This window comes from Polistes fuscatus, unplaced genomic scaffold (genome assembly GCF_010416935.1).
Source record: "Polistes fuscatus isolate 324 unplaced genomic scaffold, CU_Pfus_HIC Scaffold7, whole genome shotgun sequence".
Lineage (NCBI taxonomy): Eukaryota > Metazoa > Arthropoda > Insecta > Hymenoptera > Vespidae > Polistes > Polistes fuscatus.
Window position 1 is genome coordinate 4,615,069 of NW_025113151.1, and position 20,410 is coordinate 4,635,478.

Below are 20,410 nucleotides of genomic sequence, written 5' to 3' on the forward strand. Positions count from 1 at the left end.
CCTTTTTCAGAATGTTTTAGAATAGCTATTTTTAAGCTTTTTTAATGCCCAATAAAATAATGTTAAGAAAAAGTATTTAAAATACATAGAGTGTCTAAAAAAGAAGAAGAACTCTGTACACAAAACATTAATTACTCGAAAGCTTACAAATTCTAAAATGTTACACCATGATCATTCTAAAGCTCTTTTAATGCTCTACGATATAATTTAAAACTTATGTATTTAAAATATATAGGGTTTTTTAAAATAAGAAGGAATCTGTAAACAAAATCATCAATTACTCGAAAAAACGAAAATTTTAAAATGTGTTAATATTGTCATTTTAAAGCTCTTGAAAAGCTCTACAACTTGATTTAAGACCTAAATATTTAAAACTTATCAGTTTCTAAAAACATAGAAAGGATCTGTACACATAAACTATAATTTCTCAAAGACTAACCTATTTCAAAATATTTTATAATCCATATTATAGCTCTTTTAATGCCCAACAACATGATGTTAAGCAAAAGTATTTTAAACACATAGGGTGTCTAAAAAAGAAAAAGAACTTTGTAAACAAAACTTTAATTACTCGAAAACTAACAATTTCTAAAATCATACACCATGGTCATTTTAAAGCTTTTTCAATGCTCTACAACCAGATTTTGAAACTTAAGTATTTAAAAATATAGGGTTTTAAATAAAGAAGGAACCTGTACACACAAACTTCAATTACTAAAAAACACGAAAATTTAAAATGTGTAAATATTTCATTTTAAAGCTCTTGAAAAGCTCTACAACTTGATTTAAGACCTAAATATTTAAAACTTATAAGTTTTCTAAAACATAGAAAGGATCTGTACACATAAACTATAATTTCTCAAAGACTAACCTATTTCAAAATATTTTATAATATCCATATTATAGCTCTTTTAATGCCCAACAACAAGATGTTAAGCAAAAGTATTTATAATATCTAGGGTTTTTAAAAAAAAATAAGGAATCTGTACACAAAAACTTTAATTACTCGAAACTAACAAATTTTAAAATGGTAATAACATGGTCATTTTAAAGCTCTTTTAATGCTCTAACAACCTGATTTCAAACTTAACTTTTAAATTATATAGTGTTTTAAGAATAAAGTAGGAACATGTACACAAAAACTTCAATTACTCGAAAAATAGCAAATTTTAAAATGTTCTAATATTGTATTTTTAAAGATCTTATAATGCTCTAAAATCTTATGCTAAACATAATTATTTAATATACATAGGTTTAAAAAAAAAAAGAAATGCTGTACACCTAACTTTAATTTCTCCCGACTAACCTTTTTCAGAATGTTTTAAAATAGCCATTTTTAAGCTCTCTAATGCCCAACAACATGCTGTTAATTAAAAGTATTTAAAATACATAGGGTGTCTAATAAAAAAGAAGTACTTTGTACAAAAAAAATGTTAATATCTCGAAAACTAACAAATTCTAAAATGTTATAACTTAGTCATTTAAAGCTTTTTTAATGCTCAAAAACCTGATTTAAAACTTAAGTATTAAAAATATATAGGGTTTTTTAAAAAAAAAAGAAGGAATCTCACACAATAACTTCAATTACTCAAACAACTAATTTTGAAAAATTTTAACAATTTAAAGCTCTTAAATATCTACAATCTTATGTTAAAACTTTAGAATTTAAAACCTAAAAGGTTACAAAAAAAAGAAGAACTTTGTACACAAAGCTTTAATACTCGAAAACTAACAAATTCTAAATGTTAGAACAGCCATGGTTTCTAAAGCTCTTTTAATGCTCTGCACTCTAATGTTACAAATGAAGTATTTAAAATACATAGTGTTTTTTAAAAAAAGAAGGAATCTGTACACAAAACTTCAATTACTCGAAAACACAAAATATTAAAAAGTGTTAATATGTTAATTTAAAGCTAAATGCTCTGCAATCTTATGTTAAACTTAAGTATTTTAAACTTAACAGTTTTTAAAAAAAAATGATTCTGTACACAAAACTTTAAATTCCCAAAGAGTCACTAATTTTAAAATGATTTAAAATAGCAATTTTAAAGCTCTTTTAAAACCTAACAACATATGTTAAGCAAAAGTATTTAAAATCATAAGGTGTCTAAAAAAAAGGAGAAACTTTGTACACGAAAACTTAATTACTCAATACTACCATATTTTAAAATGTTATAAATGGTCATTTTAAAGCTCTTTAATGCTCTACAACCTGATTTCAAACTAACTATTTAAATTAATAGGGTATTAAAAAAAAGAAAGAACTGTATACAAAACTTCAATTACTCGAAAAATAGCAATTTTAAAATTTTTAATATTGTAATTTTAAGCTCTTATAATGCTCTAAAAAACCTAAACATAAGTATTTAATATACATAGGTTTTAAAAAAAAAGAAAAAGCTCTACACATAAACTTTAATTTCTCACAGACTAACCTTTTTCAGAATGTTTTAGAATAGCTATTTTTAAGCTTTTTAATGCCCAATAAAATAATGTTAAGAAAAAGTATTAAAATACATAGAGTGTCTAAAAAGAAGAAGAACTTTGTACACAAAACATTAATACTCGAAAGCTTACAAATTCTAAAATGTTACACCATGATCATTCTAAAGCTCTTTTATGTCTACGATATAATTTAAAACTTATGTATTTAAAATATATAGGGTTTTTTAAAATAAGAAGGAATCTGTAAACAAATCATCAATTACTCGAAAAAACGAAAATTTATTTAAATGTGTTAATATTGTCATTTTAAAGCTCTTGAAAAGCTCTACAACTTGATTTAAGACCTAAATATTTAAAACTTATAAGTTTTCTAAAAACATAGAAAGGATCTGTACACATAAACTATAATTTCTCAAAGACTAACCTATTTTCAAAATATTTTATAATATCCATATTATAGCTCTTTTAATGCCCAACAACAAGATGTTAAGCAAAAGTATTTATAATATATAGGGTTTTTAAAAAAAATAAGGAATCTGTACACAAAAACTTTAATTACTCGAAAACTAACAAATTTAAATGGTATAACATGGTCATTTTAAAGCTCTTTTAATGCTCTACAACCTGATTTCAAACTTAACTATTTAAATTATAGTGTTTTAAGAATAAAGTAGGAACATGTACACAAAAACTTCAATTACTCGAAAAATAGCAAATTTTAAAATGTTCTAATATTGTATTTTTAAAGATCTTATAATGCTCTAAAATCTTATGCTAAACATAATTATTTAATATACATAGGTTTAAAAAAAAAAGAAATGCTGTACACATAAACTTTAATTTCTCCCAGACTAACCTTTTTCAGAATGTTTAAAATAGCCATTTTTAAGCTCTCTTAATGCCCAACAACATGCTGTTAATTAAAAGTATTTAAAATACATAGGGGTCTAATAAAAAAGAAGTACTTTGTACAAAAAATGTTAATATCTCGAAAACTAACAAATTCTAAATGTTATAACTTAGTCATTTTAAAGCTTTTTTAATGCTCAAAAACCTGATTTAAAACTTAAGTATTAAATATATAGGGTTTTTTAAAAAAAAAGAAGGAATCTCTACACAATAACTTCAATTACTCGAAAACACGAAAATTTTGAAATGTTTAATATTGTCAATTTAAAGCTCTTAAAATAATCTACAATCTTATGTTAAACTTTAGAATTTAAACCTAAAAGGTTACCAAAAAAAGAAAGAAGTTGTACACATAAACTTTAATATCTCAACAGTAACTAATTTCAAAAAGTTTTAGAACAGCCATTTTTAAGCTTTTTAAAGACTAATAACATGATGTTAAGCAAAAGTATTTAAAATACATAGGATGTCTAAAAAAGAAGAAGAACTTTGTACACAAAGCTTTAATTACTCGAAAACTAACAAATTCTAAATGTTACACCATGGTCATTCTAAAGCTCTTTTAATGCTCTGCAATCTAATTTACAAATGAAGTATTTAAATATTAGTGTTTTTTAAATAAAAGAAGGAATCTGTACACAAAAACTTCAATTACTCGAAAACACAAAATATTAAAAAGTGTTAATATTGTTAATTTAAAGCTCTTAAAATGCTCTACAATCTTATGTTAAACTTAAGTATTTTAAACTTAACAGTTTTTCAAAACAAAAAAATGATTCTGTACACATAAACTTTAAATTCCCAAAGAGTCACTAATTTTAAAATGATTTAAAATAGCAATTTTAAAGCTCTTTTAAAACCTAACAACATTATGTTAAGCAAAAGTATTTAAAATACATAAGGTGTCTAAAAAAAAAGGAGAACTTTGTACACGAAAACTTTAATTACTCAATAACTACCATATTTTAAAATGTTATAACATGGTCATTTTAAAGCTCTTTTAATGCTCTACAACCTGATTTCAAACTTAACTATTTAAATTATATAGGGTTTTAAAAATAAAGAAAGAACATGTATACAAAAACTTCAATTACTCGAAAAATAGCAAATTTTAAAATATTTTAATATTGTAATTTTAAAGCTCTTATAATGCTCTAAAAAATTATGCTAAACATAAGTATTTAATATACATAGGTTTTAAAAAAAAAAGAAAAAGCTGTACACATAAACTTTAATTTCTCACAGACTAACCTTTTTCAGAATGTTTTAGAATAGCTATTTTTAAGCTTTTTTAATGCCCAATAAAATAATGTTAAGAAAAAGTATTTAAAATACATAGAGTGTCTAAAAAAGAAGAAGAACTTTGTACACAAAACATTAATTACTCGAAAGCTTACAAATTCTAAAATGTTACACCATGATCATTCTAAAGCTCTTTTAATGCTCTACGATATAATTTAAAACTTATGTATTTAAAATATCTAGGGTTTTTTAAAATAAGAAGGAATCTGTAACAAATCATCAATTACTCGAAAAAACGAAAATTTTAAAATGTGTTAAATTTGTCATTTTAAAGCTCTTGAAAAGCTCTACAACTTGATTTAAGACCTAAATATTTAAAACTTATAAGTTTTCTAAAAACATAGAAAGGATCTGTACACAAAACTATAATTTCTCAAAGACTAACCTATTTCAAAATATTTTATAATATCCATATTATAGCTCTTTTAATGCCCAACAACATGATGTTAAGCAAAAGTATTTTAAACACATAGGGTGTCTAAAAAAGAAAAAGAACTTTGTAAACAAAACTTTAATTACTCGAAAACTAACAATTTCTAAAATCATACACCATGGTCATTTTAAAGCTTTTTCAATGCTCTACAACCAGATTTAAAACTTAAGTATTTAAATATATAGGGTTTTAAAATAAAGAAGGAATCTGTACACAAAAACTTTAATTACTCGAAAACTAACAAATTTTAAAATGGTATAACATGGTCATTTTAAAGCTCTTTTAATGCTCTACAACCTGATTTCAAACTTAACTATTTAAATTATATAGTGTTTTAAGAATAAAGTAGGAACATGTACACAAAAACTTCAATTACTCGAAAAATAGCAAATTTTAAAATGTTCTAATATTGTATTTTTAAAGATCTTATAATGCTCTAAAATCTTATGCTAAACATAATTATTTAATATACATAGGTTTAAAAAAAAAAAGAAAAGCTGTACACATAAACTTTAATTTCTCCCAGACTAACCTTTTTCAGAATGTTTTAAAATAGCCATTTTTAAGCTCTCTTAATGCCCAACAATATGCTGTTAATTAAAAGTATTTAAAATACATAGGGTGTCTAATAAAAAAGAAGTACTTTGTACAAAAAAATGTTAATATCTCGAAAACTAACAAATTCTAAAATGTTATAACTTGGTCATTTTAAAGCTTTTTTAATGCTCTAAAACCTGATTTAAAACTTAAGTATTAAAAATATATAGGGTTTTTTAAAAAAAAAGAAGGAATCTCTACACAATAACTTCAATTACTCGAAAACACGAAAATTTTAAAATGTGTTAATATTGTCAATTTAAAGCTCTTAAAATATTTTACAATCTTATGCTAAACTTTAGTATTTAAAACTTAAAAGATTACCAAAAAAAAGAATGAAGTTGTACACATAAACTTTAATTTCTCAAACAGTAACTAATTTCAAAATGTTTTAGAACAGCCATTTTTATGCTTTTTTAATGCCTAATAACATGATGTTAAGCAAAAGTATTTAAAATACATAGGGTGTCTAAAAAAGAAGAAGAACTTTGTACACAAAGCTTTAATTACTCGAAAACTAACAAATTCTAAAATGTTACACCATGGTCATTCTAAAGCTCTTTTAATGCTCTGCAATCTAATTTACAAATGAAGTATTTAAAATATATAGTGTTTTTTAAATAAAAGAAGGAATCTGTACACAAAAACTTCAATTACTCGAAAACACAAAATATTAAAAAGTGTTAATATTGTTAATTTAAAGCTCTTAAAATGCTCTACAATCTTATGTTAAACTTAAGTATTTTAAACTTAACAGTTTTTCAAAACAAAAAAATGATTCTGTACACATAAACTTTAAATTCCCAAAGAGTCACTAATTTTAAAATGATTTAAAATAGCAATTTTAAAGCTCTTTTAAAACCTAACAACATTATGTTAAGCAAAAGTATTTAAAATACATAAGGTGTCTAAAAAAAAAGGAGAACTTTGTACACGAAAACTTTAATTACTCAATAACTACCATATTTTAAAATGTTATAACATGGTCATTTTAAAGCTCTTTAATGCTCTACAACCTGATTTCAAACTTAACTATTTAAATTATATAGGGTATTAAAAATAAAGAAAGAACATGTATACAAAAACTTCAATTACTCGAAAAATAGCAATTTTAAAATATTTTAATATTGTAATTTTAAAGCTCTTATAATGCTCTAAAAAATTATGCTAAACATAAGTATTTAATATACATAGGTTTTAAAAAAAAAAGAAAAAGCTGTACACATAAACTTTAATTTCTCACAGACTAACCTTTTTCAGAATGTTTTAGAATAGCTATTTTTAAGCTTTTTTAATGCCCAATAAAATAATGTTAAGAAAAAGTATTTAAAACATAGAGTGTCTAAAAAAGAAGAAGAACTTTGTACACAAAACATTAATTACTCGAAAGCTTACAAATTCTAAAATGTTACACCATGATCATTCTAAAGCTCTTTTAATGCTCTACGATATAATTTAAAACTTATGTATTAAAATATATAGGGTTTTTTAAATAAGAAGGAATCTGTAAACAAATCATCAATTACTCGAAAAAACGAAAATTTTAAAATGTGTTAATATTGTCATTTTAAAGCTCTTGAAAAGCTCTACAACTTGATTTAAGACCTAAATATTTAAAACTTATAAGTTTTCTAAAAACATAGAAAGGATCTGTACACATAAACTATAATTTCTCAAAGACTAACCTATTTCAAAATATTTATAATATCCATATTATAGCTCTTTTAATGCCCAACAACATGATGTTAAGCAAAAGTATTTTAAACACATAGGGTGTCTAAAAAAGAAAAAGAACTTTGTAAACAAAACTTTAATTACTCGAAAACTAACAATTTCTAAAATCATACACCCATGGTCATTTTAAAGCTTTTCAATGCTCTACAACCAGATTTGAAACTTAAGTATTTAAAATATATAGGGTTTTAAAATAAAGAAGGAACCTGTACACAAAAACTTCAATTACTAAAAAACACGAAAATTTTAAAATGTGTTAATTGTCATTTTAAAGCTCTTGAAAAGCTCTACAACTGATTTAAGACCTAAATATTTAAAACTTATAAGTTTTCTAAAAACATAGAAAGGATCTGTACACAAAGCTATAATTTCTCAAAGACTAACCTATTTCAAAATTTTATAATATCCATATTATAGCTCTTTTAATGCCCAACAACAAGATGTTAAGCAAAAGTATTTAAAATATATAGGGTTTTTAAAAAAAATAAGGAATCTGTACACAAAAACTTTAATTACTCGAAAACTAACAAATTTTAAAATGTTATAACATGGTCATTTTAAAGCTCTTTTAATGCTCTACAACCTGATTTAAAACTTAACTATTTAAATTATATAGTGTTTTAAGAATAAAGTAGGAACATGTACACAAAAACTTCAATTACTCGAAAAATAGCAAATTTTAAAATGTTCTAATATTGTATTTTTAAAGATCTTATAATGCTCTAAAATCTTATGCTAAACATAATTATTTAATATACATAGGTTTAAAAAAAAAAAGAAATGCTGTACACATAAACTTTAATTTCTCCCAGACTAACCTTTTTCAGAATGTTTTAAAATAGCCATTTTTAAGCTCTCTTAATGCCCAACAACATGCTGTTAATTAAAAGTATTTAAAATACATAGGGGTCTAATAAAAAGAAGTACTTTGTACAAAAAAATGTTAATATCTCGAAAACTAACAATTCTAAAATGTTATAACTTAGTCATTTTAAAGCATTTTTAATGCTCAAAACCTGATTTAAAACTTAAGTATTAAAAATATTATAGGGTTTTTTAAAAAAAAAGAAGGAATCTCTACACAATACTTCAATTACTCGAAACACGAATTTTGAAATGTGTTTATTGTCAATTTAAAGCTCTTAAAATAATCTACAATCTTATGTTAAACTTTAGAATTTAAAACCTAAAAGGTTACCAAAAAAAGAAAGAAGTTGTACACATAAACTTTAATATCTCAAACAGTAACTAATTTCAAAAGTTTTAGAACAGCCATTTTTAAGCTTTTTTAAAGACTAATAACATGATGTTAAGCAAAAGTATTTAAAATACATAGGATGTCTAAAAAAGAAGAAGAACTTTGTACACAAAGCTTTAATTACTCGAAAACTAACAAATTCTAAAATGTTACACCATGGTCATTCTAAAGCTCTTTTAATGCTCTGCAATCTAATTTACAAATGAAGTATTTAAAATATAGTGTTTTTTAAATAAAAGAAGGAATCTGTACACAAAAACTTCAATTACTCGAAAACACAAAATATTAAAAAGTGTTAATATTGTTAATTTAAAGCTCTTAAAATGCTCTACAATCTTATGTTAAACTTAAGTATTTTAAACTTAACAGTTTTTCAAAAAAAAAAAATGATTCTGTACACATAAACTTTAAATTCCCAAAGAGTCACTAATTTTAAAATGATTTAAAATAGCAATTTTAAAGCTCTTTTAAGGCCTAACAACATTATGTTAAGCAAAAGTATTTAAAATACGTAGTGTGTCTAAAAAAGAAGAAGAACTTTGTACACAAAAACATTATTTACTCAAAAATCAACAAACTTTAAAATGTTATAACATGTTCATTTTAAAGCTATTATAATGCTCTAAAATCTTATGCTAAACATAAGTATTTAATATACATAGGTTTTAAAAAAGAAAAGAAAAAGCTGTACACATAAACTTTATATTCTCAAAGACTAACATTATTCAAAATGTTTTAGAATAGCTATTTTTAAGCTTTTTTAATGCCCAATAAAATAATGTTAAGAAAAAGTATTTAAAATACATAGAGTGTCTAAAAAAGAAGAAGAACTTTGTACACAAAACTTTAATTACTCGAAAGCTTACAGATTCTAAAATGTTACACCATGATCATTCTAAAGCTCTTTTAATGCTCTACGATCTAATTTAAAACTTATGTATTTAAAATATATAGGGGTTTTTAAAATAAGAAGGAATCTGTAAACAAAGTCATCAATTACTCGAAAAAAACGAAAATTTTAAAATGTGTTAGTATTGTCATTTTAAAGCTCTTGAAAAGCTCTACAACTTGATTTAAAACCTAAATATTTAAAACTTATAAGTTTTCTAAAAACTTAGAAAGGATCTGTACACATAAACTATAATTTCTCAAAGACTAACCTTTTCAGAATATTTTAAAAATCCATTTTATAGCTCTTTTAATGCCCAACAACATGATGTTAAGCAAAAGTATTTAAAATACATAGGGTGTCTAAAAAAGAAGAAGAATTTTGTAAACAAAATTTTAATTACTCGAAAACTAACAATTTCTAAATCATACACCATGGTCATTTTAAAGCTTTTTCAATGATCTACAACCTGATTTAAAACTAAGTATTAAAAATATAGGGTTTTTTAAAAACAAGAAGGAATTTCTACACAAAAACTTCAATTACTCGAAAACACGAAAATTTTAAAATGTGGTAATATTGTCAATTTAATGCTTTTAAAATACTCCACAATCTTATGCTAAACTTTAGTATTTAAAACCTAAAAGGTTACCAAAAAAAAGAAAGAAGGTGTAAACATAAACTTTAATTTCCCAAATAGTCACTAATTTTAAAATGATATAAAATAGCAATTTTAAGGCTCTTTTAATGCCCAACAACATGATTTTAAGCAAAAGTATTTATAATATATAGGGTTTTTAAAAAAAAATAAGGAATCTGTACACAAAAACTTTAATTACTCAAAAACTACCATATTTTAAAATGTTATAACATGGTCATTTTAAAGCTCTTTTAATGCTCTACAACCTGATTTCAAACTTAACTATTTAATTATATAGTGTTTTAAGAATAAAGTAGGAACATGTACACAAAACTTCAATTACTCGAAAAATAGCAAATTTTAAAATGTTCTAATATTGTATTTTTAAAGATCTTATAATGCTCTAAATCTTATGCTAAACATAATTATTTAATATACATAGGTTTAAAAAAAAAAGAAAAAGCTGTACACATAAACTTTAATTTCTCACAGTCTAACCTTTTTTAGAATGTTTTATAATAGCTATTTTTAGGCTTTTTTAATGCCCAATAAAATAATGTTAAGAAAAAGTATTTAAAATACATAGAGTGTCCAAAAAAGAAGAAGAACTTTGTACACAAAACTTTAATTACTCGAAAGCTTACAAATTCTAAAATGTTACACCGTGATCATTCTAAAGCTCTTTTAATGCTCTACGATCTAATTTAAAACTTATGTATTTAAAATATATAGGGTTTTTTAAAATAAGAAGGAATCTGTAAACAAAATCATCAAATACTCGAAAAAACGAAAATTTTTAAATGTGTTAATATTGTCATTTTAAAGCTCTTAAAATGCTCTACAATCTTATTTTAAACTTAAGTATTTTAAACTTAAAAGTTTACCAAACAAAAGAAAGAGGTTAAATACATAAACTTTAATTTCCCAAATAGTCACTAATTTTAAAATGATTTAAAATAGCAATTTTAAGGCTCTTTTAATGCCCAACAACATGATTTTAAGCAAAAGTATTTTAAATATATAGGGTTTTAAAATAAAGAAGGAACCTGTACACAAAATCTTTAATTACTCGAAAACACGAAAATTTTAAAATGTGTTAATATTGTCATTTTAAAGCTCTTAAAATGCTCTACAATCTTATGTTAAACTTAAGTATTTAAAATATATAAGGTTTTAAAAAATAAAGAAGGAACCAGTACACAAAAACTTCAATTACTCGAAAAAAGGAAATTTTTACTGTTTTATTATGTCATTTTAAATCTCTATAATGCTCTAAAATCTTATGCTAACATATGTATTTAATATACTATGTTTTTAAAAAAAACAAAAGAAAAGCTGTACACATAAACTTTTATTTCTCAAACAGTAACTAATTTTAAATGATTTAAAATAGCAATTTTAAAACTCTTTAATGCCTAACAAATGATGATAAGCAAAAGTATTTAAATATAGGTGTCTAAAAAAAAAGAAGAACTTTGTACACGAAAACTTTAATTACTCGAAAACCAACAAATTTTAAAATAGTATAACATGGTCATCTTAAGCTCTTTCAATGCTCTAAAACCTGATTTAAAACTTAAGTATTTAAAATATATAGGGTTTTAAAAAATAAAGAAGGAACCTGTACACAAAAACTTTAATTACTCGAAAAATAGCAAATTTTAAAATGTTATAATATTGTCATTTTAAAGCTCTTATAATGCTCTAAAATCTTATGCTAAACATAAGTATTTAATATACATAGGTTTTAAAAAAAAAAGAAAAAGCTGTACACATAAACTTTAATTTCTAAAAGACTAACATTTTTCAAAATGTTTTTAAATAGCTATTTTTAAGCTTTTTTATAGCCCAATAACATGATGTTAAGCAAAAGTATTTAAAATACATAGGGTCTAATAAAAAAGAAGTACTTTGTACACAAAAACGTTAATAACTCGAAAACTAACAAATTCTAAAATGTTATAACATGGTCGTTTTAAAGCTTTTTTAATGCTCTAAAACCTGATTTAAAACTTAAGTATTTAAAATATATGGGTTTTTTTTAAAAAAAGAAAAAATCCGTAAACAATAACTTCAATTACTCGAAGAAAAGCAAATTTTAAAATGTTTTAATATTGTCATTTTAAAGCTCTTTTAATGCCTTACAACCTGATTTAAAACCTAAGTATTTAAAATATATACGATTTTTAAAAAAAAGAAGGAATTTGTACACAAAAACTTCAATTACTCAAAAACACGAAAATTTTAAAATGCGTTAATATTGTTATGTTAAAGCTCTTGAAATGCTCTACAATCCTATGCTAAACTTAAGTTTTTAAAACCTAAAAGATTACTCAAAAAAAGAAAGAAGGTGTACACATAAACTTTGATATCTCCAACATTAACTAATTTTAAAATGATTTAAAATAGCAATTTTAAATCTCTCTTAATGCCTAAAAACATTATGTTAAGCAAAAGTATTTAAAATACGTAGGGTGTCTAAAAAAGAAGAATAACTTTGTACACGTAAACTTTAATTACTCAAAAACTAACGAATTTTAAAATGTTATAACTACGTCATTGTAAAGCTCTTTCAATTCTCCACAACCTATTTAAAACTTAAGTATTTAAAATATATAAGGTTTTAAAAAATAAAGAAGGAACCAGTACACAAAAACTTCAATTACTCGAAAAAAAGGAAATTTTTACATGTTTTATTATTGTCATTTTAAATCTCTTATAATGCTCTAAAATCTTATGCTAAACATATGTATTTAATATACATAGGTTTAAAAAAAAAAAAAAGAAAAAGCTGTACACATAAACTTTAATTTCTCAAACAGTAACTAATTTTAAAATGATTTAAAATAGCAATTTTAAAGCTCTTTTAATGCCCAACAATATGCTGTTAATTAAAAGTATTTAAAATACATAGGGTGTCTAATAAAAAAGAAGTACTTTGTACACAAAAACGTTAATAACTCGAAAACTAACAAATTCTTAAATGTTGTAACTTAGTCATTTTAAAGCTTTTTTAATGCTCAAAAACCTGATTTAAAACTTAAGTATTTAAAATATATATGGTTTTAAAATAAAGAAGGAACCTGTACACAATAACTTCAATTACTCGAAAACACGAAAATTTTAAAATGTGTTAATATTGTCATTTTAAAGCTCTTAAAATGCTCTACAATCTTATGTTAAACTTTAGTATTTTAAACTTAAAAGTTTACCAAAAAAAAGAAAGATGTTAAATACATAAACTTTAATTTCTTAAATAGTCACTAATTTTAAAATGATTTAAAATAGCAATTTTAAGGCTCTTTTAATGCCCAACAACATGATTTTAAGCAAAAGTATTTAAAATATATAGGGTTTTTAAAAAAAAATAAGGAATCTGTACACAAAAACTTTAAATACTCAATAACTACCATATTTTAAAATGTTATAATGTCATTAAAGCTTTTTTACAGGTCATTTTGCTCTTTTAACTACAACCTGATTTCAAACTTCTTCTTCTTCTTCTTTCTTTAGTTTAGGCAAATTGCCTGTTCCTTAACGACGTTTTTCTGCCTATTGCACTGTTAAATTGTCGCACCATCGTTTTCGTGGGCGTCCCGTGCTTCTGCGGCCTGCCGGTGACTTATCCCGTGCAATTCTGACAATTCTTCTGTTGTCCATTCTATTGATGTTCGTTCCATTCTTTTTTCTTTTTAGTATCCATTCGTTGATATTTTCCACTTTGCATGTTCTTCTTATATCTTCGCTTCTCTCTCGATCCAGTAGTGTTTTTCCAACTATTCTGCGAAGCACTCTCATTTCGGTTGTCTCTAGTAACTGTTTCGTTTTCGCCGTGTCTGGTCGAGTTTCTGCGGTATGACATAATAGGTCTTACCATTGCCTTGTAAATTCTTGCTTTGGTCTCTATGTCAATGTTTTTGTTTCGCCATATTGTGTCATTCAAACAACCCGCTATTCTGGATGCCTTCGTTGTCTGTTCTCTTACCTCTGCTTCAACATCACCATATCCTGAGATTTCTATTCCTAGGTACTTAAATCTCATTTCCTGCTGAATAACCTTCCCTTCAATTTCCAGTTTGCATCTTAACGGTGTCTTTGATGTTGTCATGCATTTGTTTTCTGGGCCGATATTTTCATGTTGAATGATTTGGCTATGCAGTTAAATCGGTGTAGTAGACGTTGTAGATCATCCTCATTTTCGGCCACTAATACAGCGTCATCAGCATAGCATAGGATGGTTATTTCTTCTGCCCATTTTATATCCTTTTAGCAGTCTTACGTTTCTTATTATTTCGTCCATAATGATGTTAAAAAGCAGGGGACTTAGGGAATCCCCTTGTCGGATACCACGACCTGCATCAATCGGTTCAGTCAAGGCACCATTTATCTTTGCTTGGATCTTTTGTTTCTATAGATGTTCTCTATGGTCTTAATAAGATTATTCGGAATTTGCCGGTTATAAAGGAGGTGAATAACATCCTTTAATTGCACCGGTCGAATGCTTTTCCAGATCAATGAAACACATATATGCTGGTCTGTTGTATTCAATTGATTTTTCTGTTATCTGTCTTATGATGAAAACCGCGTCTGTGCATGATCTACCTGATCTGAATCCCTGTTGTTCGTCTTCTAGATTCGTTAAGCTGTTAATTTTATTCGTTATAACTTTTGTTGTTAGTTTCAATGAAGTGTTTAAAAGATTTATTCCCCTGTAATTTGTAGGTAGTTTTTTGTCTCCTTTTTTAAACATAACTATAGTTGTGCTGGTTCGCCATTCATCAGGTATTTTGTGTTGGCATAGTATTTTTTGGATTAGGAATGTTAACTGTTGTGTGAGACGTTGGCCACCATATTTTAGTAATTCGTTTGGGATGCCATCTTGCCCTGAGCTCTTCCTATTCTTTAGTTTTCGAATAGCTGTTTCTACATCACTGGACTCAATTTGTATGTCGTTTTTAGTTACTATTTCTGGCGTATTTAGTTCCACTTGAGGTTCTTCTGATTTATAGAGTTCTGTTAAGTAGTTAATCCAGGTTTCTCTTGTGATCTGATTTGTTTCGATCATTTCGTTGACCTCCTTTCTTTGATTTCTAATAAATCGCCAGATTTGTTTTTGTAGTCCATAGAAGTCACTCTCCATTCTCTTCGAAAAAATCTCCCAATGATGTTGTTTTGTTTGCCTTACTAATGTCGCTGCTTGATTCCGGATTCGTCTATACATTTCGTATGATTCAGGTGTTCGTAATGTCCTATAGTTAAGGTATGCCATTTTCTTTTTTTTGCATATTTCCTTAATCTCTGGGCGGAACCAAGGAGTCTTGATCATTCTAGCCCGGTTTTTTACAGTTCGTGTTCCCAGGGCTTCGTATGCAGCTTCTAAAATGTTGGTTCTTAGTTTCTTCCAGGCTATGTTTATGTTATCTTCTTCTTTTATTGGGTCTTTTTCGATTTTTTCTTTCAACCTGTTCTCGTATAGTTGTTTGGTTGGTAAGTTCCATAGTGACTCGATGTTTATTTTCGATTCTTGAGTTGCTCGTGCAAGATTCCTTTGGGATTTAAACTTCATTCTTATTTTTGCTAATAGCAGGCTATGATCGCTTCCTACATTCGCGGAGTTTAATGTCCTAACATCTAATATTTGGTTTGGTTGGACGTATCTGTTAGTAATAATTTAATCAATTGTAGACCTGAAGCCTCTGGTGTTGCTGTATGTAAATTTATATTGTTCCTTATGATTGTAAAATGTATTATTAATCCTTAGCTCGTTAAATGTGCATAGTTGTGTCATTAGTTCTCCATTGTCATTTAACACGTTTTCGTTGAACCTTTGTTTTATTCCAGGTATTATTTCGTTTCCGATGCGGGCGTTAAAATCTCCAAGGATTATCATTTGTTGGTTACTTGGTAATGATCCGACTAAATTTTGTAGTTGGTCGTAGAAGGCTTCTCTTTCTTCTTTTGGTTTATTATCTTCGGGTGCATAGATTGACACTACATTTAGTTTTTGGCTTTCCGCCTCCATTTTTATTAATAAGATTCGTGAAGATATATATATGCATTCTTTTATGTTGTTCTGATACTTTTTTGATATTGCGATGGCTACCCCTTCTTTTGCCCTGGTTTGTTTTTCGACTCCACTATATATCACCAGGTAGTCGTCATATTGTATTTGCCCTTTGCCTTTCTTTTTTGTTTCTTGTAAGGCGCAAATATCAATATTGTTGTCCTTTAGTTCCTTCAGGATCTCCGTGTCTTTGTTGTTAAATGATTTTATATTCCAGGTAGCCAAGCGCAATATATGTTTTTTTTTCCATTCTTTATTCCTCTTACTTGCATGGGTCGTCATCGTTAAATCCGTCCTTTTCCGAGGCAAAATTTTGTCCTTTTGAGCAGATTTCCTTTTTTTACGTTGGGTAGGGAGCTAGCCTGACCCAACAACCTTCTTCCTTTTCCCGGGCTTAGGACCGGCAACATGATCGCTGATTTCGATGTTCCATAGATCATGCAGGCGGAGTTGATTTCAAACTTAACTATTTAAATTATATAGGGTTTTAAAAATAAAGAAAGAACATGTACACAAAAACTTCAATTACTCGAAAAATAGCAAATTTCAAAATATTTTAATATTGTAATTTTAAAGCTCTTATAATGCTCTAAAAAATTATGCTAAACATAAGTATTTAATATACATAGGTTTTAAAAAAAAAAGAAAAAGCTGTACACATAAACTTTAATTTCTCACAGTCTAACCTTTTTCAAAATGTTTTAAAATAGCCATTCTTAAGCTCTCTTAATGCCCAACAATATGCTGTAAATTAAAAGTATTTAAAATACATAGGGTATCTAATAAAAAAAAAGTACTTTGTACACTTAAACGTTAATAACTCGAAAACTTACAAGTTCTTAAATGTTATAACATTGTCATTTTAAAGCTTTTTTAATGCTCTAAAACCAGATTTAAAACTTAAGTATTTAAAATATATAGGATTTTTAATTAAAGATGGAATCTGTACACAAAAACTTCAATTACCTGAAAACACGAAAATTTTAAAATGTGTTAATATTGTCATTTTAAAGCTCTTAAAATGCTCTACAATCTTATGTTAAACTTAAGTATTTTAAACTTAAAAGTTTACCAAAAAAAAGAAAGAGTTTATATACTTAAACTTTAATTTCCCAAAAAGTCACTAATTTTAAAATGATTTAAAATAGCAATTTTGAAGCTCTTTTAATGACCAACAACATGATTTTAAGCAAAAGTATTCAAAATATATAGGGTTTTTAAAAAAAAATAAGGAATCTGTACACAAAAACTTTAATTACTCAAAAACTACAAAATTTTAAAATGTTATAACATGGTCATTTTAAAGCTCTTTTAATGCTCTACAACCTGATTTAAAACTTAACGATTTAAATTATATAGGGTTTTAAAAATGAAGAAGAAACCTGTAAACAAAAACATCAATTACTCGAAAAATAGCAAATTTTAAAATGTTTTAATATTGTAATTTTAAAGCTCTTATAATGCTCTAAAATCTCTATGCTAAACATAAGTATATTATACATAGGTTTAAAAAAAAAAAAGAAAAAAGCTGTACGCATAAACTTTAATTTCTCACAGACTAACCTTTTAAGAATGTTAAAATAGCCATTTTTAAGCTCTCTAATGCCCAACACCATATGCTGTGAAGCAAAAGTCTTTAAAATACTAGGGTGTCTAATAAAAAGTACTTTTACAAAAAAATGTTAATATCTCGAAAAACAAAATTCTAAAATGTTTATAACTTAGTCATTTTAAAGCTTTTTTAATGCTCTACAACCTGATTTAAAACTTAAAGTATTTAAAATATATAGGGTTTTAAATAAAGAAGGAACCTGTACACAAAAACTTTAATTACTCGAAAATAGGCAAAATTTTAAAATGTGTTATATGTCATTTTAAAGCTCTTGAAAAGCTCTACAACTTGATTTAAAACCTAAATATTAAAATTTATAAGTTTTCTAAAAACATAGAAAGGATCTGTTCACATACACTATTAATTTCTCAAAGACTAACCCTATTCTCAAAATATTTTAAATATCCCATATTATAGCTCTTTAATGCCCAACACATGCTGTTAAGAAAAAGTATTTAAATACATAGGGTGTCTGTTCGGCGATATTTACGTTGTTAGAATAATTTATATTGCGCGCGGAATAGGATAGGCGGCGTATGCGTTAATTAAAGTTGCGCGGGGCGCGGCAAGGGTGTCGAGTGCGTGCGGACACGCCTTACTATGCAAAGACGCAGGGATGGGCGTCTTGAGGTGTGCGGGGGGAATAGGATGCGTTGGGGCCGTGTGCACGCACGAGTCTCGTTCTGTGTTCACTCTGGTTTGAGCTACCAACTGTGGTTTTTTCTCATCTTGAGCTTTTCGTTATCTGGGCTTTTTGTTCTAGGCAACGTGAATAGAGCGTGTGTGATTGAGTTGAGGAGTGTTTGGAGTTTTTTGGGTTTTTGTTCCAAACAGGCTCTCCACGTGGGCTTCTAGTCGGGCAGTTGTACGGATATACAACCTGTCTCCAGGCTCCCCACGTGGGCTTCTAGCTGGCCAGGTGTAGCGGAATTGCCTGCAACCTGCCGTCCGGCTCCTCACGTGGGCTCTAGTCGGAGCGTTGTACCGTTTTATCCGCAACTGTCTCCAGGCTCCCCACGTGGGCTTGTGGGCGAATTATCTACGACCGGTCACCAGGCTACCAACGCGAGATAAGGTTCTGGCCAGACAGGCCATCGTTAGGTGCGGTAAGAAACCGCGTGCGTTCGACTTGTCGTCTTGCGTCGGAAGCGAACGGTTGTAAGAGCTCTCTAGCGTGCGACCAAAGGTCCTCGCGTCCGTTTATTCTATTATATATCTTTCTTTCAGCGTTTTGTTGTAATTGTATGCTTCATCAGTTCATTGAATAAAGTTGTTCTCTTGCCCCGGCTTTTCTCTCAATTCCGTGAGAGTTTTTATGCCGAGGCAGTAGGCTTTGTGCCGTGTGTAAAAGTGTTTTGCTCATTTATCTATCCTGTCCTATTCTCACTCATTCCAGCGGTTAAACTGTTTAATAGAACTCACTTGGGAGGGATTCGACCATTTTCTGGTCACGTATATAATTGCTGAATCAGGTGTCTAAAAAGAAGAAGAACTTTGTAAACAAAACTTAATTACTCGAAAACTAACAATTTCTAAAATCATAAACCATGGTCATTTTAAAGCTTTTCCAATGCTCTACAACCAGATTTAAACTTAAGTATTTAAATATCTAGGGTTTTAAAATAAAGATGGAACCTGTACACCAAAAAACTTCAATTACTCGAAAACACGAAAATTTTAAAATGTGCTAATATTGTATTTTAAAGCTCTTAAATGCTCTACAATCTTATGTTATTACTTAAGTATTTAAAACTTAAAATTTTACCAAAAAAAGAAAAAAGTTTATTACATAAACTTTAATTTCCCAAATAGTCACTTTATTTTAAAATGATTTAAAATAGCAAGTTTTAAAGCTCTTTTAATGCCTAACAACCAAGATGTTAAGCAAAATTATTTAAAATACTTAAGGTGTCTAAAAAAAAGGAGAACTTTGTACACGAAACTTCAATTACTCGAAAACTAACAAATTTTAAAATGGTATAACATGGTCATCTTAAAGCTCTTTCAATGCTCTAAAACCTGATTTAAAACTTAAGTTATTTAAAATACTATAGGGTTTTAAAAACATAAAGAAGGAACCTGTACACAAAAACTTTAATTTACTCGAAAAATAGCAAATTTTAAAATGTTATAATATTGTCATTTTAAAACTCTTATATGCTCTAAAATCTTATGCAAAACATAAGTATTTAATTATACATAGGTTTTAAAAAAAAAAGAAAAAAGCTGTACACCATAACTCTGTTAATTTCTCCAGTCTAACCTTTTCAGAATGTTTTAAAATAGCCATTTTTTAAGCTCTTAATGCCCAACAACTATGCTGTAAATTAAAAGTATTTAAAATACATCGGGTATCTATAAAAAAAAGTCCTTTGTACACAAAAAACGTTAATAACTCAAAACTTACAAATCTTAAATGTTATAACACTTGTCATTTTAAAGCTTTTTTAATGCTCTAAAACCAGATTTAAAACTTATGTATTTAAAATATATAGGATTTTAAATTAAAGATGGAATCTGTACACAA

The 20,410-nt window shown here is 26.7% G+C and overlaps 1 protein-coding gene across 1 annotated transcript in view; it reads left to right on the forward strand.

Annotated features, from left to right (window-relative positions):
* The window catches only part of LOC122524253, a 30,921-nt gene extending 11,964 nt beyond the window's left edge, over positions 1-18,957 (forward strand). Inside the window, exon 3 of the mRNA XM_043646400.1 lies at positions 18,739-18,957. Coding sequence (XP_043502335.1) covers positions 18,739-18,957 — 219 coding nt within the window. The remainder of the gene's footprint in view (positions 1-18,738) is intronic.
* Positions 18,958-20,410: the final 1,453 nt, after the last annotated feature.